Source organism: Cyanistes caeruleus, chromosome 4, assembly GCF_971803275.1.
Source record: "Cyanistes caeruleus chromosome 4, bCyaCae1.hap1.1, whole genome shotgun sequence".
Classification (NCBI taxonomy): domain Eukaryota; kingdom Metazoa; phylum Chordata; class Aves; order Passeriformes; family Paridae; genus Cyanistes; species Cyanistes caeruleus.
Window position 1 is genome coordinate 9,598,773 of NC_141704.1, and position 26,404 is coordinate 9,625,176.

Below are 26,404 nucleotides of genomic sequence, written 5' to 3' on the forward strand. Positions count from 1 at the left end.
TTACTTAAAATATTGGTAAATTAAAAAAATATATACATTTATACCATCACAGTTACCTCACTCCAAGAGTTTTGGATATTCATCTAGATTCCATGTCCAATTTCTTCCCCAGCTGATTTCTTTCTCTTTCTTTGTTTGTTTTTGTTTCCTTTGTCTCTTTTTCCTCTTCCTTTCTCCCTGCCCATCTTTCTTATCAAAAGTATCAAAATGAGGTGTTGACTCATTTTGTTTGCTATTATACTTGTTGCATAAGCACAGGAAGTGCGTGTGTGTTAAAAAATCACAATCCTCAGTAAAGCTCACATGGGGAGCCAGATCTTTCCAAGAGAATAGTCACTGGTGAGACCAGCTTTTCAGCAGCATCTTCAGCTGAACTCTTGTGTTGCTGGATTCTTACAAACCAGCTGGCCTGAGGTCCTGGGTGACCACAACAGCACATGCACCATCCATTGTCTCTGGTGTCCTCAGAGTACGTACAAAACATCCTCTGTCTTGACTATGCACAAAAGCCTCTCCTATGTGATCATTTCTGCATGTGCAAGAGCAGTTTATACTTGTGTTTTAAATGATCTATGTGCAGTTTGGTCAGTTCTGAAGAAGGAACTGCCTGGGGAGATGTCTGAGACTGACAGATTCTCCCCAGGGGGTTCATGAATACACCTTCAGTGTACAATTAGTGTGTTTTAGCAGGAGAGTGCACAGCAGGAGTTACATAGGGAAATGTCCTAAACTGTACAAAATTCCCACTTGGAGAATTCCTGTAACTGTTGACCAGCTGCTTTGCTGGGAAACTGGCCAGTGTTTAAGCCTATTATCTCATCTCACTGGAGTTCTTGGGCCAACATGGGCATTAATGATTCATTGTGCTGGGTCAGCCCAGATAACCAACTCTCCCAAAGCAGCTGTAATTGTAGGACAAGATTTCATCCTAATATCACCATTATAAATTGAATTCCACAGGTCTCATCATAATCTTACCACTGTAGAAGTCACTGCCTGATTATGAATCAAAAAATTGTCACATTCTAAATATCAATAATAAGACTAGTCCCAAACATTCTAAAATTCAGGCTTTTTCACTACATATTATATGCACATGTATTTGGTTTGCTTTCTGGATTAATAAAAACTGACTCTGAGGTACAGGTGCCTTTGATGCCTCTTACATAACCTGGCATAATTTTTCACACAGAACATATAATATGAATTTTGGCATGTCAATGAAGTGTTTGAGGATTGAGAAACCAAGCCAAAATTGTGATGGCAAGAGAATAGTAATGCTGAATGAAAAATAAATGTGTACTTGCTCACTGGCTGCTCTGTTGAAGGTTGTTGTTTATTATATGCCATAATCTCGAGCATATAGATCTACTTTTTGAGATATGCCTGTCCTCTCCTCAGATAGTGCTGAGAGGTGTGACAGAATTTCCAAAAATTTACTCTGCAAAGACTGATTAATAACTTGCAATTAAGAAAAAAAGAAGCAAAACAAAGAAGAATTGGCATCATAGTTATGCTAAGGTGCCAAAGCAGTGACGACACTGAATCAGTGGTCAGTGAATGATAATATATCAGTGTTTAATGCTCCAGAAACTCACTGTTTGTTTTCACTGAGAGTCCCTTGTTCCTTTAGGATCCTTTAGCAGAGGAGCATAAACGCTGTTTTACACTGCCAAAATTTTCTCTTCTTTTTTTTGTCACACCATCATGTTATTTGAAAAAGTGAATTAAGGATATGGCCACTGAAGGTAATGAAAGCAGTGGCAATACCTTTGGAAATGCTGTAAAGATAACTTACATTATGTTATTCCTGATCAGGAAGCTGTTTAGGTACACTCAGGAGAAAAATCCAACAAGGCAGACACATCTCAGTAGGTCTATAAGTACAATGAGTGCAATCAGTCAAAGGTAATTTTTACTCCTTTACCTCACATAGGCTGAGTCAGAAGTAATTCATCCATTTTGAAAGGAGGGATGTTCTGTGTTTCCAGGAAAAAAATGTACCTTTGAGCAGCCAGACTGTCTGTGTTGGGGAACATCCTCTTCAATTCTGGTTAAAAAAAAAAAAAAAATAAAGAAAGGAAGAGGCAGAGAAATGATTCAGAAAAATATGCAAACTTTGTAGTGGAGTAAAGAAATTAATTAGATGGTGGGCAGAAGATTGCATCCCTAATCTCCATCTCATCAGTGATGTCAGTGAAACTGCAAGTAGAATTACAGGGTAGCTGTAATGCTGTACACACGTCAGATGTGCCTCATGCTCCATGAGAAATGCTAATTCCTGCAAACAACACAACACTTCTGAAGTGTGCCAGCTCATGCAGTGCTTATCTGAATGGAGAGGAAGGGAATTCAGTGCTTTCCTATATGAAGACCTCACTCTTATAGTCAGTCTCTAAATAAACATCCCTATATATTTAGGATTCTTTCACCTGCAAGTTCAGTAAAATTAGTTCTTACAGCAAAATACTAAAGTGCAAGGAATATGTGATTAGTAATCAATTAAAAACATTTTAAATATAGTCACAGTCTATGTTCAATGTGAGAAGTCAGAGTGAGAACTGCAACCCACCTCCTGTCCTCATACTCTTAGAGGATTACATATTCTACTTCTTTCATTTAATGGTGTGAAGAACTGAGAAAATACATTGCACAAAAAAAGCAACACCCTCCTGTAACATTCCCTTGTCACTGGGAAAGGACTTAATTAATGGCCATCATTCCCTCAACCACTCACTCCTTATCAGAGAACTGGCACAGAAGGTAAAACCCATAAACAGAAAGGGACTGAGCTGTCACAGTCAGGCCACACCAGAGATTTTCCTGGGAAGTCGTGTGGTGGTAAATGAGGACAGGACTGGAAATAAAGGGAAAAAGAGATGTCTGGTTTTGTCTTAATATCAATTTATCATTAAAATTTTCTTAATAAAAGCAAACAAACAAATTCTTCTGTGTGTTAGAAACACTTTGTAGGTGTACAAACCATATGTTCCATATTTATGTCTCTTGTCTCCAAATTGTTTTAATTTGAAAAGCACTAGTGTGTGTATTTAAAATACTTTCCATGAAATCTTCTTGGCAGCTCAGTTGTTTATGCCTTTTTCAGTATATGAACACTTGTTGAAGGTCTTGAGTGGAGGTAATTGAGAGGGCAATGTGTCTGCTAGCTATAAAGGTTCCATTTGCTTTCACAGCTGTCATGCAAAAAAGGCTGCATAAACAGATCACTGCAACACTGAATGTTAGAGTTCAGTCAAGCCCCCAGATTTCCATGGAGGTTCAACTGTCAGTCAGTGACATCTATTGAGCTGTTGGTATCTATCAGTAAACACAGACAAAACTCAGCACCTGCAATGGATTTTATAGATTTAAAGCTACAGTCTACCATAGATGGCACCATAGATTCTAACGTGACATATCATCCAAAAAGAAGAGACCTTTATCTTGTTTTCAAGTAGATGTGATAAATGCTTCAAGGAGCTAATTCATAAAACTCTTTATGATCCTTCAGGATGATAACCAGTGTGCACATAAGCATGAAGCAGATTTGCAGCTGATATAAATCAATGCTGTGCTCTTAAAGCAACTGCAATATATTTGAATTTCATCAGCTTCTGATTTGACTTTGTGTGTATTTTATGCCTTAATTGCCAATGGCCAAGAAATGCAATAACTGAGTAGATATAATCACACTTCTAGGAAACAACTTCATTTAAGCTAATTTTGTTAGAAGCACGAAAACAATTCTTCTGAGGACGCTCTTGAAAATGTACCTATATAGACAACCAGCCTCTGATATGGATCACATCATGTTATGTATTCCAGAGAATTGCATAAGAATAACAATGCAAATAAAAATTTAGGCTGAATTTTATTATATAAATTACTTTTCCTGCTGTTTTTAAGTTTCTGAGTTAACTTGGTTTTGTTTGCTATGTCATGTTTCCTTTCTCTCTGTTCTTCAGACTTTAGAGATTGCTTTATCACACCTACAATGTCTAAATAAATAGCTCGCACTTCTTCAGGGTACTTTTAACTCTGAACTCTCCAAGAGAAGTCATTGATGTTTTTAATGTGTTAGAGCCTTCTGTTCCATACAGACAATGGAACAGGGTATAAAATTGTTCTGGCAGATAAGGGCCTATCAGCACCCTAGCATATGTATGGTCCAGATAAGGCTGGAAGAGGAATGAGGAGATAATTTCTAGTAAATGAAAACAGGAGGAAGGTATGTTCTGTTTCCATTCACAGCCAAATAGTGTTGAAAGGTTTCATATTGTTTGATTTGGATGGATATGTTCTCATTGCTATAACATGGTGCATTGGCACATTACAACGTCTTTCATGCCTAATGTCTCATCTGCATGCTTTCTTGTCCTGCATTTGTTACCACTGGACCTTGACCAAAAAAGGATCACCCTTGTGCTTCCCTGCTTTAATTCACCATTACGGTTTTGTCCTGGTTTGGGGGATTTTTGATATTATTAGAAAGCGATGAAAAACATATTTGGACAAGCCCATATATTGGCTTTTGGATCTGAAACACAACACTTAAGCTCTATTTTGAGATTCAGGCATATCTCCCATTTCAACCTACTCTGAGATAGGTGTTATAGCCCTGCATTTTGCAGTTTAAGTCCATTTCAATTTTTCCCATTTTACTTCTGTATAGTTTCAACTTCAAAGCACACAATATCCAAAGGTGTTCAAATGACCATGGATTTACAGAAACAGTGAATTTCAGCTACCATCTTGAAGGGTATACTTTAAGGCTCTTAGAAATCAAAATCAGTAGCATTTTTTTAATATCTTTCTTAAAGTTCATTCACTTAAAAGTCTATTAAAAATTCATATAGCTCTATTTCTAACTGTGACAAAAGTCAGATTGCTGCTGACGCTCATACTTATAGTATGCCAATTCACACAAACACATGTGATTACTGAAAGTCTGTTGTATATTCTAATTGCTTCTTTACTTTACTTGCTCATATAATTAGACAGACAAATGGTCTCATGCTTTCAAAAATTAGCCCAGAGGAAATATTTGCTTGAGTTAACACATGAACAATGTCTGCACAGAGCTTCTGGGTCATGTGCCAGCATTCTCCTGCATGTGTTGAAGTTGTTGCTACTGCATAGGACCTATATGATGATTAAACATAATCAGTCCTTGCATTTGCTGCCAGAATGCTATTTATGTTCATGAGAGAACATTCCTGGAAAATTAATTTTCACTTTTGTATAAAATCAGGACCATCAACACCAACAAAGCCCTGCTGGGCCTTGAATTGTTCAGTTTTTTGCTGCTCAATTTTTTCTTTCTTTCCTTTAACCTTTAACTTATGTAAGGGATTATCAGCATTTGTTTGAAAAGGCAAGTCTAATGATTGCTTGGATGCTGAAGTGGTTCCAGAAAATCTAGACTGTTTATACTCTAATAGCTATAATGGAGCTGCTCAGCAAAGCAGTGAAAAGATGGTAAGATTTCATGATCTTCCCTGTGACCTGAGAGCAGCAACAACAAATTGGCATCAGTCTGATCTTTATTATCTCCATAAGGGACAAAAAAAGACTAAATTGTAATTGCAGGGCTCAGGTTATAGTCAGCATATTCCAGCAAAGTAAATTGCAGTCTTTCTGCCCTGTTGCTACTGTGACACAATGAAGTATACAAAGAGATAGGATTTCATAGTGTCTGAGACACATTGAGGTATAGAAGTTCAGAATAAATATATCTGAAGGGACAGAAAGTATCTCATGGTAGAAATAAGGAAAAAAGAGTGGTGAATTTTGAAAATGCATTTGCAGGAATGCTTGCCGGGTCACCAGTTACAGAATTTATTAGTGTCAGGTTGTTGGTTACTGATCATATATAATATTTTAATATATATATATATGCATACATGTAATGAATATGCATACTGAAACAGTTTGTAGTGTCTGGAAGGATATGAAATGACAAGTGAAATATGCTTTTGAAAGTCACAGTTAGTTAATTGCCAAAAAGCAAAGAAGGCCATTCAATATTTTTCCTCCAAATATGGATTTATCACAAAAATAACTGCAGTTATTAAGTACTTGAAATCTTTGAATGAAGCATAGAATGGAGTTGAATGGGATGGAATGGAAGAATGGAATGGAATGGAATGGAATGGAATGGAATGGAATGGAATGGAATAGAATAGAATAGAATAGAATAGAATAGAATAGAATAGAATAGAATAGAATAGAATAGAATAGAATAGAATAGAATAGAATAGAATAGAATAGAATAGAATAGAACAGAATGCAATACAAAATACAGTATTTCAGTCAGAAAGTGCCTACAAAAACCTTACAGTTTAGCTACTGACCAATTCAGGGTGGAAGAAAAACAAAAGTGTGTAGTTAAGGGCATTGTTCAAAAGCCTCTTAAACCCTGACAGGCATGGAGCATTGACCACCTCTTGCAGAAGTCTGTTCCAGTCTTTGACCACCTTCTCAATCTAAATCTCTCCTGGTACAGCTTTGAACTATTCCCACAAGGTCTGTTCCTGGATACCAGGGAGAAGAGCTTGGCCCGTCCCTCTCCATTTCCCCTCCTCAGGAAGCTGTAGAGAGCAATGAGGTTGCCTCTTGCAGCCTTTTCTCCAAACTGGACAAACCCAAAGCCCTCAGACTCTCCTCACAGAGCAGCACTCCCAGCCCTTTCACCAGCCTAGTTGCCCTCCTTCAGACTCATTCAAGAACCTTGACAATCCTTCTCAAATTGTGGGGCCCAGACCTGTACATGGGACTCAAGGTGAGGCTGAAGCACTGCTGCACACAGTGGGACAATCAGCTCTTTGGCTGTCTGGTGATGCTGTGTTTGATGCCACCCAGGGCAGGGTTTGTCCCCTTGGCTGACACTGCTGACTCACATCCATCTGCAGCTGAGCAGCACCCCTGGATCCCTCTCTGATTTACAGCCATTGCTCTCCCCATTTTCACTTGTGCTCAGTGTCATAGGTCCAGGATCCAGCATTTCCACCTGCTAAATTTTATCCCATTAATCATAGCCCAATGCTCCAATCTATCTAAATTCCTCTGAAAGGCCTCTTCTTTGTCAAGGGAGTCAACAGCACCTCCCAGGTTTGTCATGGGCAAATGTTCTAGTGGTGCAGTCAACCCCTGCATCCAGACTTTTGACACACATACTGAACAAACCTGGCCCTAGAATTGATCCCTGAAGAGCACTGCTGGTGTCCAGTCCCTAGCCAGATGTCATTCCATTCACTACAATCCTTTCAGCTCTTCCCTTCAGCCAGTTCTTCACCAAGAGCATTGTGAACCCACTCATCCCACAGCTGGACAGCTCATCCATAAGGATGCTGTGAGAGCCAGCATCAAAAGGCATAGTAAAATCCAGAAAAAACTACATCCAGCACCTCCCCATCATTCCCTGGACAGGTGACCTAAAGCTTCAAATTCTGTTCATATGTTCAGCTGTATAAATCAGTGGCTTGCAAACTAACTGTAGTGATTTAGTATCCTTTTCTTGTGTTTGTTTGTTTATCCGTATATAAAAGCAATGTTTTTGCATGATCAACCTTTGCAAAGTTTAACATAATATATTTTATTATATATTTTGGGTTGGGTGGGGTAGAGTTTTGGAGTGTTTTTTTAGTTTAGCATACTCTATCCTAAGGCTTTATTTAGGATTAGATGGGAGAGTAGAATCACAGCCTTGGGAGATCAGTAAGAACAGTTTTAATTAATTACCGGTATTCTCGCTTTGAAGCATCCTAAAAAGGATTGGTTTTCTAGGTGTAAAATTCTCTTTGAAGAGATGTTTTCCTGAAGATATTTTCCATGGAAATCAATACTCATAATTCAGAAAGGTGCCTTCTGTTATTCAAATCACAGTGATTTGCTTTCTGATGGTTTACTGGTTCTATTTCTTCTAAAGAAAACAGAAGTTCATTAATCTGAAAGTCTAAATGAGAAAGATGAATGTGTGCTTATATCAAAATCGCCTGAGCGATGGAAATTAAGACTCAAAATTAAAAAATAAAAAAAACAACAAAAACAAGAGGATAAAGGATCTGAGAAAACATATGATGGGTATTTTTAAACTATCTGCATTCAAGGTTATAAACTAGGAAATGTCATTTCAAACAGAAGTAGTAAGCTCAGTATTTTCAATAGATAAAGTATAAATAGGCTTGATATCCCATCTTTACGTGAGAAGATACAGCAGGACCCAAGAAATCTTTGTCAGCCAGAACAGAGCACTTAGAGCTCACTGGGTGAAAAGTAGCTCATTCATTCTGACTACCAGGAATGAAGGTTTTGTAATTAACTTTTATTTTAACTTAAATTGTAATTTAAATATTTTTCTGGTAGTGTTTTTGCAACAAACACACATAACACCCACTCACCAACTCCCATGTTTGTCCCTCAGCAAATATATTTCTACTTTATACATAATTTCAGTCATACATTTGAGTCTAAAACCTGCAAACATAAAAGTACAAGCCCTTTCAAAGTGTCTAGGAATAAAAAATCATCATATATTAGCATAGAAATTACATTCTTTTATTAGCAGTAATATGGACAAAACCAACCAAAAACTAAACAAATGTATCAGCCAAGATTTTCAGTTCCCCTAGTGTAGGTATCCATGTGAATGCCTCTGAAATCAAGTGTACACTCATTTAAATGACAAACTACTTTGCCATTCTGTCAAAAATAAGCTATGAGAGATAGAAATACTAACACTGTGCATCATGATAAAATCCTGACTCCAAGGAGTTGCACCCCTCTGTGATGAAAAGCAGATATATTAAAAATTCCATGTGTTGACTGTGTGAGTTAAGATACCGTGTCCTTGTTTGTGTGTGTTGCACATGAAGAATAGTTATTTCTTGGATTTGGTGAACTTAAGAGTTCCCAGTTGTGAACTTCAGATTTATTAACATATTAATGACTCTTTCCATACTGCTTGATCAGAAGTTCTCTGTGCAGAGAAGCCCACATGAATTTCTAAGTCCTCAGGTTGGACTTACACTTAAATGTTTTTACAGGTGTAGGCATTCACTTTATGCAATGAGCTACTTATTTTTAAAAACTGTATTGTCTATTTTTTAAAGGACATTTAGAGTCACCCTTAGAATGGTGGTTTTGCTTTCCCTACCAAGTTAGGAAAACTATACCTACCTGTGCAAAATTTCAAATTTGCACTGAAATAAGGTAATTAACTTAAAATATTAATGCAGGTTGTTACAATTAAACCGAAAAATCACTCTCCTCAAAAAAATTATTTGATAAATGTCTAATTATAAGGAAAGCTGAGTCAAAAGGTATATAGATACAGCTAAACCGGGATAGAAGAACTAGTGGAAACTTTTTTTGTTCAAAAATGCAATGTGGCAATCCTTGCACTGAAATTAACTCAGGGCTGACTTACAAAACACTAATAGCATTATGAGGAAAAGCCTTAATCTAGAAAGATAAACCTTGGCAAGGAGGTGGTGTGATGACCTTTCTATAGCTGGTTAGTCTAATCACTCAGCAAGTTTGGCTTATGAAATTAATACATTGAAAAATAATTATTTAACTGCTACAGTAAAGGTGGGTAAATCAGCCTTTTAATTCCCAGACCAAAGTGTGAATTGTCTCATATGGAATTTTCTTCAAATAAAAAAAATGTTTAATTAGTACAGGAAGTTTTAGGTTTTCTGCGTTTTCTTTCAAGGCAAAATAACATGAACAACTGGCAGTGCATGAGATTATTTTATTACTTTATATTTTAAGCTTTTGTTTTCACTCTCATTATTTTGTACATAAGGAAGGTTAGTGATTTACTTCTCTCCAGCTAAAATAATGAGTGATGAAAATGGTTTTAATTCTGTACTTTTTTAAAAAGGAAGAAAAAATGTGATTTAATGATGCTTTACACAGAATTATTGTATGTTTTTCCCACCATTTATTTGCATATCCTTTGATGTGAAAGATGTCAATTAAAAGCAAATATTTAAGAAAAATAATAGTATCTTCCAAGTATAGGTTCATGTAAATGTACATGCCTTGCTGCTCGAAAGAGCAAGCTTGAGGATCTCTGTTAATGTCTCCATAATTATGTGATTCTGAAAGCTCAGATATTATAATTTTTTTACCTAAATTGTGTGCATGTTGTAGGCAGCTGATAAAGCTATCCTTTGAATCTACACTTTATGTGGACTTCTAGCAATTTAATTCAATTTATTAATACTGCAAATAGATTGTCAGAAAAAGATAGGATTAGCTTCAATGTAATTTTTAGTGACTCAGTTGTTTGTGTTATGTAAGTTATGTAGTAGATACTCAAGAAGATCTTCCCAAAGTCTTTAGAAGAGCATCAGATGTGATGCAGTTAACCCTGATCTTCCAGCCACAGACAGGAGTTATTCAGGACATTTTCAGTAACCTCTGATGACTTGTTCTCTTCCTTTTTTTCTTTTTTTTTTTTTTTTCCTTTTTTTTTTCCCAGTGAATTATTCATTGCTTCAATTCTGTTTAAAGTTTTCTCTTTCTTTTGATCACAGGCAATGGACTGGGAATCCGAGTTGTAGGTGGGAAAGAAATTCCAGGAAGCAGTGGGGAAATTGGAGCTTACATTGCCAAGATCTTGCCTGGGGGCAATGCAGAGCAGACGGGGAAGCTTATAGAAGGTAAGATAAATGCATTATTGAAAAATGGAGCCATGGGGCTGTTGGGAGTTTGCTAGAATTATTTATAACACACATTTCCTCTTGCACAATGGATGCAATCTTGTGCAAGGAATGAGAGCTAAACATCTATGATGCTTAAAGCAAAAAGACCTGATAGATTTTATGACTTTTATGGCCAAAGAGAGTTCCCACAATGAGCATTATTATGGCATGTCTTCAGTAATACGTGTCAACATGCTGTCTGCATGGTCACATATCATCAGCATAAATCATGGTCATGGGCTTTGAAGATCTTTAACCTGTCTTGATCATGTAAGTATCCATGTTTGAAATGTCTTATATTTCTTAGTTGCACAGGTAAAACAGACACAGCTCTCTCCCATTTGCATGCACAAACTTTTATTCCTAGTTCCCTAAAGTCCTTCCTAATGTTAGTTTTCCAATTTAGTATAACCATCAATATGCTCCAACAGGCAACAGAGAAAAAGAGGTATCCACAGAAAAGCAGTTATTTCATCTAACTTAGACCTCTGTTTCAAGAATTGAAAGCGTCTTCCTCCTTTAATTGGCTTTAAGAAAACTGCATTAAACTTCACTTCATCCTTTAGGCTATCAAAGCTAGTTGGAATGAATTTGACTTCATTATCAATACATTTTCTAGGATTATTGCAATATGCTCATTCTGTCCAATAATTTATTTCTGTGATTACATGAATGCCTTCTCATTACATGAGAACTTTTTTTATTAAACTTTCTCTTTTTGTATCTATTTTCGAGTTCCCTTTTGCATACTTGTATTCACCTGAAGTGTCACTCTATCCATGGACAAAAATAGAGTACATTTGTTTCTAATTCATTCAACTAATTTTTATTTTTCTTAAATGAATGCATGTACACAGGGAAAAATAACAAAAGAAGATAAGCAGGAAGAATAGTTCTCCAAGGCAGAATTAAATTCACAAAAGTTTTCTGGATGGCAAACAAGCAAAAAAAGTAAAAATTAAATCAAAATCACTGTGCAGGCAGGAAAACTGAGTAAATTGATTAAAGAGTGTATTTATAAGGAATAGTTTAATTATTCTGTGGGTATTGCAAATCAGTGTCACCTGCATTCACCCCACAGCTTTTTACATCCTTGGTGTTTTCTTTGCCAATATTTTAATGATACACAAAAACAACAACAAAAAAGGCACACAAACCCCAATGTCAATGAAATTAAACAGAAAATTAAAAATAAATATATTTCTTTTTAGCCAATAGAGTTGACTCTGATATTCATTTTAAATGGGTAGTATCTCACCAAATAATAGAATAGTGGGGTTTTTTTGTGCATGAATGATGAAAGAATTGACCTTAATTTTGTGTGTTTTGAAGCAAGTATTTATTTTGGCTCCCTCCATACAAATAACTAGGTCTTTCATAACTGTGCTAGATCATGCATGCATTGTTTCAGTACCAAGCAAGTAAAGAGGAAAATGTGGTTATTCAACATTTCCCCAAGACTGGACATTTCAAGAAAGAGAATGAGCAGTCACAGATTAGAATTATCTGTGGTCTTTTGGTTTATTTTGCCAGGAACCTTTCTGAAAACTGAAGTTTAAAACAAGTCTTTACTTACCACATAGGTTCATTTCAGCAGTGATCAAGAACATCTTGGAATGTATAACTGCAGGAGAAATCTGACATAGAAAATTACTTTGTAATCTATTAATATAATACATTTTGAAGTTTTATTCCTATTTTATGGGAAGATGAATATGAAAGTAAAATATTTATTCTTTTTTTTGTTTTCCCATCATATGTTCAGTCCTGTTTCTGAACTGACCTTTTTTAGACTTGGATAAATTGGCATAGATGAACTCCATCAAAATCCCTATATTTCATCTGTAGGATCTGTCCACACAATGTCTCAGAATATATTTCAGTATTGATGTGTTAAATGTTCTCTCAGAGAAAAAAAATGCTTCCTGAAGAATGTACTTTGACTATGACATAAAAGACAAACATTTCCTCCCACTGTCATTTACCATTAGGTCTTGCCTTTATATTTAGTTTAAATTTTATGTTATTTCAGATGGCTATCAGAGATCAACAAAGAATATTATTTACTTCACTGTGAGTTGTGGTTAGCTTAGTGGAAATATGACTGGTGCCCATTTAACCTCCACCTTTCAGAAGTGCTAAAATCCACTGAGGTCTTAAATCATTCTCATATTGATCTGTGTAAATCCAGCCAGACTGCTGTCTTTACCAACATGGCTGATATTGCTGTCTCTGAAAAGAGAGCCTGTCCTTCTTTCCTTTTTCAAGGTATTTGATGTTTCTCACACCACAGAGAGAAAACATAAAGAAAACTTTGTATGTTGTTATCTGTAAATGCAATTACTTTTTTTTTGTTGTTGTAATCATGAGTCGCTTTTCCTGATGAAATACTGTGTGACTACAAGTTAGAGATAAACCGAGTCATCAAGTAAACGTATACTAATGTCCTTACAAGTTAATATCTTGACTCATTAGCCTTTCTAAGAACATGAATCACAGTGAAAAATCCCATCAACTTAATTAATTCCTCTAATTCTAAAACCTCTGGGTCAGGTCTAAAAATCCTACCAATAGCATAAGAAACAAGGATGGATTTATTGTGGCTATGAAGGAAGACAAACTCCTACCTGCTCTCTGTATGACTGCATATAAAGAAATGACACAGAGATAGCATTCCTATCCTGAGGGAATAACATAAAATTTTAGCCTATTTGAAAAGCTTTGGAGGAGTCTTAGTGCTGAAAAATTTATTTATAGGTCTGACTGGCAAATACCAGTCTTCTCGTTTCTCTCACCTTGAATTGCTTTCAAGTGTCAAAAATATCTCTGATTCATCACTCATTGGCGTAACAAAATCTGGAGGTGGAAGACTCATTCCACCGAGCTCATCAAGTGCAAGGACTGTGTCAGTTTGATAGATGTGTCTGTGCTCCCCCTCGTGTTGACAGAAACAGTTCAGTTATATTCCACCTGGTGAATCTACTGAGTGGCATTTCAGCCAGCATTTTTCAGAAACAGAAGAACTTAGAGTGAAGAGCAAAAATAAAATGTTTGTGTGTGTTACCTACTCTTACAAATTTTCTGGATGTCCTCAGCATTCCAGTTTTCTTATTGGACCATTTCAGTAGGCTGAGTGAAGAGCCTGGGAACTGATGAAGAACAGGTGTCTTTATTCCAAGTCTTCAATCAGCCAGACAAGCTGTTTGCAATGGTTAGGTCGTCTGATGTTCACTGAGATGAAGATATTCCCTGACTTTCCAGTCTCCTAGAAATTCTGGTAAACTATCATGGTAAAAAACTAATGGTGAACTTGGTTTGTGGTGATTTTACTGCCTTTCCTTATACCTCACTCAGCAACCCTGACACTAGACAGATTTCTGTTAACCTGTCCTGAGCCCTTATGTGTGCATGACTATTTTTAATATGTATGGATCATTTAAATTATATCTTCCCAAACTTAAAACCAGGGAAATCATATATAGTGAAGACAAAAAATTCCTATCACGAAAAATACTGAAATAGAACTTCCTGAAAGAAAAACTACCTGATAGAAATACAGACACTGAAAGATAATGACACATCTTAAAGCTGTTAAGTAGGTCAGAGCAGAGAATCTGCATTGCTGTTGGAGAGTTCCATCTTAGATGTGATCTTAGTTAATTGTGCCCTCCCTTCAGTCCAATCCTTTAGCACTTGTTTTGATCTAGATTAATAATTACTCTTCTCAAAATGCAGGAAACATGGCTCATGCAAACAGTGTGAGGGTCCTCTCAGAGCCACCTGCCTTCAAGAGTAGGTAAAAGCACATCCAATGCTCTCAGCATCAAAGTCTAAATATTGACAATAAGTTCATAAATGTACTCAGTACCTTTTATACTTTTATTCACCTACTAAGAAAGAGAGGTTCAGCTTTTCTAAATTTGTTGATTGCCTTTAATTGTGCTGAAAGTTTACCAGGCCACATGGCCTGTTCCCCTCAGGAAAGTATTTTAAATGAGTGGGTCTTTGGGAATGCCAGAGATCTCTCTCATCTTTAGAAAACTGCAATCTCAGAACTTTAAGATGCCTTCAGGAAATGGAACTGAGGTCTGCCTATTTCCTCTTTTCCCTATTTAATCATGTTTCTTTTCCCCTCACATATAAATTCTTACATATTCTTATACATTCAAATGCCACCATTTTCTTCTATAAGAAGATCTGATACAGAGCTCACTCTCTCTAATGCCCTAATATGGGGTCAAATAACACTAGAATCATTCCTTAGATTGAGACTGAGAGCCTTCCTTTGGACTTTCATGGGATGGCACAGCTTGTGACCTCTTGGATCCACAGACCATAGCCACAGTGTCAATGAGAATACTTTCTCACAGATCTGGAACCGTAGAGAGAACATGTTCACTGCTTGTCACCAAGCAACTTTCCACACCAAACTGACATATTAGATGAACAGACCGTGCCAAAAACATACTGTTACTGGCAAAAGAGGGCCACATCTAGACCAGTGGGGAGTGATTTCCACCCAAAGCAAAAAAAGATGGGGGAAAGGAGAAAAGATATTATTTGGTTAACCAAAAGGTTATTTGGATAACCTCCCTCAGAGAGCAGCCTGGCTCCCCACCTTCAGTTCACAGAAGAAAGAGGCAGACCCAGGAAGCCCTGGCAGAAGCCTGCCTTAACCAGAATGCTCTACACTTCCTACCCATGGTGTGGACTTTGGCTTCTGACCTAGTTCACTTCAAGAATCAGGCTTCATAATGGACGAATGTATACTGAGTGATTCTTCAAAGGCAGAGAGGAAAAAGTCAGGGCTCAGTGGGACTCTTATCTATATGTGTCCAAGTATGGTTAGCACAGCTCTTCATTATTTCCAGAACAGGCAGTTAATCAAAAGGAAAATTATGATAAAGGCATAAGGACTTCTGATGATAAAGAGAGCAGCTGCATTGTTAGGTGAAAATCTACTACAAAATACCAATCAGTTGACCACCCAGAAATGAGAGTGAAATATGAGAGACTAAGAAATATAAAAGCCCTTGGTAGCAATTTTGAATCTGGGGAAGGCTGCAAATGAAAGCGGAAAGACAGCCAACATATTCATTGTGTTTAAGCAATCCCTCATGCACAAAGATGTCTGCATTAAATGGAGAAAACTGTACTATCTACAGTTCTTCCTCTGAGGAGAATGTCAATAAGGCTATGAGCAAACTAGAGAGGTGATGGTCAGTGGGGGAAGATGATTAACTGTACTTTGGTTGCCTAGTATAAGTAAGATGAATCTTTCCATAATCAAAATTGGGTAGAGACAAATGGAATGTTATAATCATTGTTTAATCTTTAAAGATTTTCCTGAGTTCTGGGCAATGACATCTTTGAATACAGGTAGCTTTCTCACTCCTCCAGTTAAAGATGCCAACTAGGTAGCTTCTAGAATCTGTTTCACTTAAGCTGTGCCCTGGGAATATGTCTCTTCATGTGTTTTCAGTTCATAAATTTTCAATCATAGGTTTTCAAGATTTTAAGTCCTTGCCAAGCATGTTAATTTCTTTCAAATCCTCTCAGGACAGCAAGATGCAACTGGATTCCTGACCAGTCCATGAGAAGATAATAAAGAAAATGTTAACAGTTTTTCTACAAGTTGTTTGATACATTTTTGAATATAGCACCAAATGCTGAAAAACAAGGCCAGACTGTCTCAGATGGTCTTTTGCAAAGGCAGTACAGACATAATGGCTGTCCATCTTACCAAAGCTATCTCTTGTCACATTGCAGACGTGCTTTGCATGTTTCTTGGAAGATGCAGTGTGACTGGAATGGTCATGGACACCTAAGTAGTTGGAAGAGCAGAACAGAAGCAATAAGTCACAGTCCTTCTCTCTACCCTTGTCACACCTCCCTTTTACCCACGAGTTATAGATGAGCACAAGTGTAACTCTGGCTGATCTTTTATCAGTCACTGGCTGGTCATTTACTGGTGGGAGGTGCAATAGGCACCAAGACTTCCTGAGTTTTAAAATACTGTAGTGACCACTGCTTGCTGTTTAGACAGCTAAAATTGGAAACATTGATTGGGGTATCACATTTTCCAGTCCCCATGAGGTAAAGATAGTAAAAAGCCAGCAACCCTTTTTGAGACCCTCTGATAATTACACTTCTGGCAGAAAGTAGATAGCACGAAGAAGCTCAAAAATGATGAAACAAAATTAAAAGGAGCACAAGAAGGCAAGGAAAAATTATCAAAAAAAGCATGGATCAAGTCTTAAATGTCCAGTAATAATCTTTCCATCCTTCATTTCCATTTTCATTTTGCAGTTTGGCGGCTTTAACTTATTACTGCATTGGAAAAAATGTATTAACTTTACCCTGCTCTCTGAGTGTTAGTCTTTGTGATTTATTTTGCTATCCATGCTTATTCTGCTGGGACAGAAGAAAAGAGATATTGCTCTTAACATCAGGTTTCTGCTCTCTCAACAGGCTCAGGTTTCTCTGTCCCAGCAGAAACTGTCTTTATCAAAGATAATTTGCACAAAATAACAGGGTAGTGCCATTGTTTGGTTGTAAGCTTTGCCCTAAAGATCTCTAGAAAGGACTCAATCTTAAAAATCCTAAATAACCCCTTCAGCTGTAAATCTTAATTTACATAGTTGTGCTCCTCTCATCCATGTATTTTTTTTTTCCTTGTACTTTTTCATAGGTAACAGTCAAAGTATAGAATTATTCTTGTTAAGTGTGGCAATGGACATTCAATATATAAAAAAATGCCTTTAAATGTTTTCAAATAATTTTTTTAAATTAAATGAAGTTAGTAGAAAGGACACTTTGCCAAAGTGTATCACTTAACATGTTGGAATTAACCTAATACATGCTAGCATAAAAACCCCTGGTTTAGCCTTTCCTTCCACTGTACCACTGACAGTGGTCTCAGTTCCATTCTTAACATGGCAGGAGTGGAGCTGTTCTGAGAGTTTAGTTTGGCCTTTGGCTAAGATATGAGAAAGAAATAAGAATTATCAGAAGGAATGTGAATTGTTTCAGTATTTGTATGGCACTTATAGAAAGAAGTGGAAGTAGAAATAATTGCAGTATAAAAGATTGGCTTGGAAATTTATTGAGAGCTGGTTACTGTAACACTGTGCACAACTTTATTTACTAAACCTCTTTTGTAGTGGTTGAAATACACTTAGAAAATAGCACTTTTCCCTGTTCAGAAAATATAGAACATATTGTTTAAGGAATTTTAGTTTAATCTTATGGTGTCAAAATGATACAATTGGGATTTTACAAGGATACTTGATTAGGAAAATTCTTGAATACTTAAAAATACTAGTTACGATGAGATAAACCAGGTAATATGAATTTGTAATGTTTCTGCCTAGTAATTGGTGTATATTTAATTTTTGTGCATCAAAAATCTGCACTTCAAAGAGATGTTGGTGAGTAATTTGCATCTAGCAAGTAGTTGAGCAGCTGTAAAGACTGAATTTTTAGGATTTTTTTTTATTTAATCAAAAGCAGAAGGGAAAACATAAGGTGTACTTATAAATTTTGTAAAGCTATGGGAAAGAAGCATTAAATATAAACATATGACCAGTAAAAATACAGCCCCTTGCATAATGCCAGCTACCGATTTTTCCACTCCTATATTTAGTCTTGTTATGTACCACATAAACTAGTCTAGCTTATACCTTCTTTATGATCAACAACTCTGAAAATAACTTTTTGAACAATTAATTATTGATGCAAATCTATTTTGCTAGAAAAGGCATATTATACAAATTGTAAAAGGAATTTGGATTCTTAATAACAAAGAAATAATTTTATCAAAACATCCCTATGGGGAGGGATTATTTTTAAGTCTTAAATTGATAAATCTGATTTATGGAAACAAGAAAAATAACCTGGATACTTCAATCAGAGGGAAGAGGCAAATACAGTCACTAGATATTCCAGAGTTAATGAAGTGAAGAACTATCACAAAGGTCATGAGAAAAACATTTGTCAGATGGTTTATCATACAAATTGTGGAAGATCACTGGTAAATGTCATTGGTGTCAGAACTAGCTTTCAATAACACTTCACTAATATCGTATTGTAAACTACTACTACCTATTGTAAAGTACTACTTATGTGGAGCTATGCAATTAGTAATTTTCAGATGCACAGCTTTTGGCAGTAGTTAATTTTCAGGACCTTGATGAACAGTTCCTGTTAGAAAGAACATCCAGGTACTTTTTGGAAAGAGCCCTCCATGCTTCCAGAGAATGTGCCTGAAGCCCCGTTTCTCTGAGCACAGCAGGTACAGCAGCAGGTAGTGTTGTCATCAGGCTGCCCACAAAGCTTTCTTGGCTCCTGCAGGCACCATGCAGCTTTCTGCTGTCCTCTGGGATCTCACACATCACAGGTGCCTTGTGGTTCTTCTCAGACATTGACAGATCCCACCCAGCCATGTGGACCAGCATTCCCATCCTACTCTTGAGTACTCACTCTTCTTCTGCTACATTCTGTGTGAGTACTTGTAAGGCTCAGTTGTCTCCATGGAAGAGTTTAAGTCCTTCTTTCACTATTTTTAAGACACTGTATTAAAATCAAGCGGATGTGTTTTTCTCAGAAGACGTAGGTGTGTTTCTGTGTCAGTGCTCCCAATTCACACTGGCAGAAGTGGCAGCAGGTCTGTGGCTTTTCTGGTTTGGGCAATGCTGGAGAAAAGATGGATTTAATTACTGCTTCCAAGATATGCAGGGATAAAGCTACATCTTCAGTCAAATTTCTTCAAGCATGTTCTATTCCAAAAACCTAATTAGATCATACATAAGATATGACTGGGAAAATCTTGTATGGGAATATTCAGATTTCTTTGAGAAGAAATAAACAGGTGATTGTATAATTTCACCTTAAACAGAGAAAAATGTTGATTAAAAATGATTACACTTTATCCAGGTTTATAATTATGATGTTTGAGGATTACCATGTAAAATTAGGTAAATATGACTTCACATTTCTGCATGAAAAATATCTACATAAATGGTACTTGTACTGTAAAAATGCAACTTAAAATTCAATTGAAATTGAAGATACTGAATTGCAAATTATCTAATTTATTAATGACTAAAGCTTGAAAACATTTCATCAAACAGAAATTGAGTCTTAAATCCTTATTTTTGCTACACATTCCAACAAAATAAAAACCTTTTGGAAAAAAAGAACTCTATTAAAGAATCAAGAATTTTGGTGATTCCTTTAAACCTTGCTAAAAGTAGCTGATAACAGACATGTTTGAACTTTCTAATTAAAAAAAATGTTAATTGTTTGCTTGAAATATTGCTTGAAAATTAGGAAAATGTGTTGTGTTTTTTTTTCCTGTACAGACCCTACAGTGTTTCAGGCAAAACTCATTGGGGTCTGTATTATTTCTCCTTGATTGTAATGGAGTCATTCAGATTCAAAATAGGCACAGAACAGTTTGATATCTCTCTAAATACAGTAGCAAGTGGAATTCTATTAAGATCTTTGGATTTTATGGTCCATTTGAAAACTTATGAAATTACCTTATAGGTACATTAATCTAGGTCTAGGTAACTTTTCAAACTGGTTTTTTTTTTTTTTAGGTACTTAAATATTATCACTTCTAGAAAAACTGAATTAGTCATGATTTGGGTGGTTGTGGGGGATCTAATTGATTAGAAAATTCAAGGATGTGCAGACACATTCAATTCAATAGGATAACAATAATCTTATAGTATAGCTATTTCCTCTGCATATTGGAGATCAGATTTCATGAATAATATGTGGCAGAATGAACATTTTTTAAGTCAGCATGTCCTGACATTTTCTTACGCAGAATCAAACTAGAATATAAAATGTAAAAGACTTGAAGGCAAAGAGATTTCAGCCAGCCAGCCTTGGTGTCTGGCAGACATGGGCAGGTAGCATTTATGTTCTCCAGGGTCTGAGCTCTGCTCAAGTCTCCGAAAGGACACCGCATCTGTGAAGTGGTTCACGCTGCATTTGAAACATGTAGAGTGTTTCCAAGTCATCATAACAGGTGTAGCTGCTCCTGACTGCTTTTGTGGGAGAATGCAGTGGTTCAGTACATGCCAAGGGAACAAGAAACCTCAGTTCTGGGCCTTCCCCAACACAGATGATGTTGAGTTGCTCAGATACTTCTGCTTCTATGGAGAGCTGTGTCTGAAATGGTGCTAACTATTGAATTTCATTAAAAACAAGTGGTTGGGACCATTTTGGTTTTACTTGGATATTTCTTTCTCATTTTCAGCTGATCCATCTTCCAAATTATAAGGCCTAAGTTATTTTTTAGTCTGGTAATTCAGGTACTATCTGGGAAAACTACTCTTTTGTCTTAATGGAATGCAGAAGTGCAACACACATACTTTTTATTGATCTCTACATTTTCCCCTGGCATTATTGCACATGTTCCATTTATTCCCCAAACCACATAGTTAGGAAACAGGAGCTTTCTTAAGAGTTATTTCCAATGAACCCCTGAAATGCTCCAGTCACAGCACTGTGATCCTCATTCCAACCAAATTTTTTTTGGTGTGTTACACTGACTTTAACAAAAGGGATTGTTCTTTAGTGTATTGTTATGTCACAAACCTTTTATTTCTACTAAGTACCTTATTCCTATGTTTATAAAATGTTAATCTTTCCTCTCTTTCAATGTTAGCAGTGTCAGTCCAAAATAAAATGTGTAGAAGAACTCTATACTTTCATTCAGATCTTAAATTGGATTTTTTGAGTAATAGTAAGACTTCATACAGAATGATAGGAGAAAAATGTCTGCCTTCTGATACTATAGAGGTAAAGAAAAAAGTTATTTGTAATTTTAGGGAAGTTTTCACATAGATACAGAATAATGAGGCTGCAGCTATATGTATACTTCTGAATGAGAAGAAGAATTCCACCTAATATCCACTTACCTATGTAATATTATGCATATACCTATGAATTTTGACTGTAAGGGACCTTTCCCTGGAGACTTATTGCTGCCAAACCAAAAGGGAATGCTAATTACCAATAAGCATGAATTTTAAAATGTCCATAAGGCCTTAAAGATGATACAGGTAATTTGAGGATAAAGAACAATCATCCTGTAGTAGCAGAGTGGTTCCTTAGTTGTTGTACTAGAGTGTACAACAGAGTGTACCTTAGTGTTGTTCCTTAGTCTTTGGAAGAGTAAAGTATTATTTGTTGGCTTGATTTGTTTTTCTTTCCTGTTCATAAATTTATTGCTAAGAGGCCAGTAAGGACAGAATAGAGATGCAGTAATACACATCTACAAAAATAAACTCAAAGACACAGGGAAAAGATTTGGAGTAATTTTGCTTGTTCATGTGCTTCTGCTCCCTTCCCATTCCAAAACAGCTCTCATCATGAGGAAGCATGGCTAGAACAGCCTTTAAAGATACCCAGACAAGAAGGTTAGTTTAGTACTGCCCTCAAGCTCTGTTCTATGAGGGTTCAACTTTCAGAGGCAATTCCTCTTTCTGAGCACTTCTCATCAGAGCCAGATTTCTAACAACTGCTGTATTGCACAGCAGCACCCAGGTTGCTTTTTCCCAGGCTTGTGAACTTTTATACTGCCCATGTGCAGTCAGACTGCATTACAAATGCACAATAAATATGGGACAGGCCTGTGTGGGAAGGGGAGGCTGCACGATATGACATCCACAAGGTGAAAAAGAGCAGGAAGAGGGAGAAAAAGGCATAAGGATGATCTACTTAGAGGAAAGGAAAGGTGAAAACAGAGGAAAGCAGTGTGGTGAAAAACAAACTCCCATGTTCATCATTTATATTCATGATATATGTTCAATATTAGAATCTATTTTCATGGGGAAGATGAGTGCCATTTACAATGACAGGGCCATTTGCAGGTGCTGACCAGTCACCTCAATGAACAGAAGATTTCATTATTTCTTAGTTACTAGATAATGTGCTGAACAGCACCCCATGAAATTAACCTTTAAGATGACAGTAAAAGGAAATGAGTCATTCCAGGCAATGCTCATCATGGTGAGAGCTCCACACTTGCTAAATGAGTTCTGTCATAGTGTGGGTGAAGTGGAATCAATCCATATAATTCATACATTTGCTGCTCATACAGACAGTTTTGGAACTGCTAAGTAGAAATAAGCATTGACTTACATCTAAAGCAAAGTTATGTATTACATTAGCTTGATTATACTTTTCAGATGGGTCTGAAGTAACTGAATAGAAAGAACTGAGAGTTCCTGAGTGTGTGAAAGGATAAAAGGAATCAAAATTCTAGGAAATTACTTTCATGACTGGTTTTAATGGGAAAGTAGAAACAGTTTTAGTCTTGGTACTAAAGAAAGAAAAGATAAATCTTTCAGCATCTTAGTTGCAGACCACTGTAGTATTCCCAGAGGTATCAGCCTATCTCAGTGATAGTAATACCTCTGCAATTCACACGGTAGAAGCTGACTGATTAGCTGCAAAGCTGGGGCTTTCTTCTGATTAAATAGCTGTAGAGAACATGAGACAAGAAAAACACTTCCCACTGTTTTGAAGGAGTGAAGATCCAAAAAAGGAGCTGAAAATACCTTTCATCATGACAGTGATCCTTGTAGAATATGATGCAGGCAGACTGGTAGATATGATAGAAACAGCTTTACAGCAGATGAGCATGAAGCACACACTGCTCTATCTGGATGAATACCCTTCAATGGTGCACATGGATGGGCTGCAATGCCACCTCAGATGTTTTGTCTCTGAATGGAGACTAGCTAGGAGAGCACCTGACAGCTACACCAGATAAGCACTTCTCTGTTGTCTGCACTTTCCATAGATACGGAAAAATTTGGTGCCACCTAATGGACAGCGCCCAGCTCCCTCATTCTGAGTGTGTGTTACAGGAATGCTTATGCAAGGCATCTAAAAAGGGATCTACCTATATTTGTTAATATATATCTTAATCACATATCTTTGGATGCAATATGCATTGTTTAAAGGTGAAGACTTAATAAGCCCCATGGGTAATACAAAGACTTCTGTATTTGATGGCTTTAAATTTATGAATGGGGGTCATCTCACAGCTTCCTCAATTGCAGCAATATAGCAACACATAAAACTAAATTACCGCACCTAAGTGTTCTGATCTGTTTACGGGTGAAATTTAATTAGCTATTCTGTCAGTCCCATAAATTATTCCAGACCATCCTTAAGCAAGTTTACTACTACAGCTGCATGGACATAACTATCTCTCTCCATAGAAACCATGACTATGTCAACAAAACATTTAGCCCAAGGGGTTTATATCAGTAAGTGTACACTTGCAGAGTATATTAGCAAAAAGGAGTTGGACTATGCACTATTACAATGACTTCCATACTGAGTGATACTGCAAAGATTTGATATTCCTGAACAAGCTGTTAGTGATCACCTGATTGCATGTCATGTTCTTCAGGAAGCAAAACAGGTAAGAAAAAAAGAGTATATCTCTCTGATCAGATGAGCCAGCAGAAACCATAAATTAAACATATCTACCTGTGATATCTGTATAGATGTATCATGTTTATATGTGTTGCAGGATGCAATATCTCCTCTTGCTTGTTTGAGCCTGCCCTTCCAGTAGCATCATCCCTAGCTGCAACATGAGCATTAGTATTAGAATTGCAATTTGATCATCGTGCTCCGTTCTCAGCTGTCACTGAATTCAGTGGTACAAGCAAAATCATGGTCAGTTTGATGAATTCCAATTTGAAAAACTCCATGCTTTGAAGAGATGCTTTCTGAATGAAACCAATTTTCCATCTCCAGTTTCCATTTATAGATTTTCAGGATGCATTATAGGTTTGGTAGTTTTCATTTGCCTGTGAAGAGAGATACAGTAGAATTAGGAGTATTTCTGAAGACCTCCAAGCAAAGGACAAAGAAGAAAAATAGTTGGAAATTGTATTTCTTTTGCTTCCATTCACTGGAATGAATTGGTGAAAAGGGATTGGACTTTTATTATTTTCTTTAAAATTTGTTGTATAAGTTTCAAGGTCAGTTTGGATGGGGCTTTGTGCAACCTGGCTTAGTGGAAGGTGTCCCTACCCATGGCAGAGGGTTGGAAACTAGGTTATCTTAATGGTCCCTTCCAACCCAAACTATTCTATGGTATTATGATTCAGTAATTCAATGCAATATTTATTATCATCTGTTAAAAAAAAATCAAATTACATGAATCTGTTTCATTACTTTTAGAGAAAGTTATTATTAGTTTTGGTGAAGATAAAGAAATGCCTTTGAAATGGTATGAGTTCATAGGCAATTTAGCAATTCCTTGGATACTTTTCACCAAAGAATTGCTCAAAGACTTTCATCTCTAAAGGATAAAATATAATTTGTGACTCACTCTTTTATTGTATTCAGTGTGTTTGGGGGATTTGCAGTTTCAGTTGTCATCTTTTACTTCTTGCATATATTTTTAGCTTATTTTTGCCTATTTACCATTGCATAACTGATTCACAATATTTCACATATACAGTTGCTCAGCTTTGAGTGGAGGATCCTTGAACTTAAATTTTCTGTAGAATAAAGAAAATCTGTGACTTTTATTCTGTTAAATACAGCAGCTATTTTTCCTCCTTTTGCCTTGGAAAGAATATTTAGTGGTTTGATGCTAAAAAAAAGCAGGGGTGATTGTTTTATTCTCGAACACTGTTTGACACTAATAATTTTAATATTTGACACCTGGGAAAAAGACTCAGACATCTTCAAGAGCTTTGGTGAAATGAAAGAAGCCTTAAATGATTAAGCAGTGAAGTGATCAAACTCCTTTGTCCTTGTTGACCCATAATATACATTCAAGCTTGAGTCTACAGATGAAATGTCAGTTTAACATTTATATTTGACAGTTTAAAAAAATAATGCTTGATATCTCACTTGGGCATGTATTTGAAGGAGAATAAGCTGCTGCAATACCCAGTAAAGTTACTGTGGGGATGCCGTGCTAGGAGTTTGGTAAAAGTTCAGTGTTGAATGTCATTTTGATATGTAATTAAAACACACAAGTTTGAAGAATTGGGGGGAGAGGTTGTCTTAGGGCTAGTGTGTAGCTGCTAAGTGGAGACAACGAAAGCATCAAAGCAGACAGGCTTATTGCTTATTGTTGTTGCAGGACAAGGGGTGGCCTGTTTGTGCAGCAGTTTCTGGTTGCAGTGCAGTAGCAGGAGCAGTGGGTCAAGTACCTGCAGCACCCCATGGTCACAAAGCACTTGGGCTGGGACACATCATTCCAGCACCTTTCCTACCTGTACCTGCCACAGTTCCATCAAGCCCAGTGCTCATCATTCGACACATCTCAAGAACATAAACCACATGTCATAGGCTGTCTTACTCCTTATGAGTTTTGATGCTGTTGCTTCAGCAGAAAAGCTCCTATGTCCCTTCAGGAGACTTGAAAGTGAGCCCTGAACTACCAGCCCTGTCCTCCTTTCAATGGTCACCAGCTGCAGGCAGGGCCTTGCAGGGCATTCTAGTGTCATGCTTGGGGTAACAGCAACTTCTCCCAAGAGGAACTACTTTCCCTGGAGTGGCAAAAATTTAATTTCTACAACTACAGCTATCAGTCAAGGAATGTGGTATCGTAAGTTTGTTTTGCTTTTCTTCCGGATGCTTACATGGTGAATACAGTACATTAATTGTGATTGTAAGAAACACATAAATACACA

General features: G+C 36.7%; 1 protein-coding gene across 10 annotated transcripts in view; it reads left to right on the plus strand.

The window, feature by feature from the left end:
• The window catches only part of PCLO (piccolo presynaptic cytomatrix protein), a 314,517-nt gene that overhangs the window by 194,002 nt on the left and 94,111 nt on the right, over positions 1 to 26,404 (plus strand). For all 10 annotated transcript variants that reach the window (XR_015286096.1, XR_015286097.1, XR_015286098.1 and 7 more), the window contains exon 10: positions 10,545 to 10,670. Coding sequence is in view for 7 of the 10 variants with exons in the window: in XM_023919013.2 (XP_023774781.2) it covers positions 10,545 to 10,670 (126 nt within the window). In the remaining 3 variants the exon portion in view is untranslated. The remainder of the gene's footprint in view (positions 1 to 10,544; positions 10,671 to 26,404) is intronic.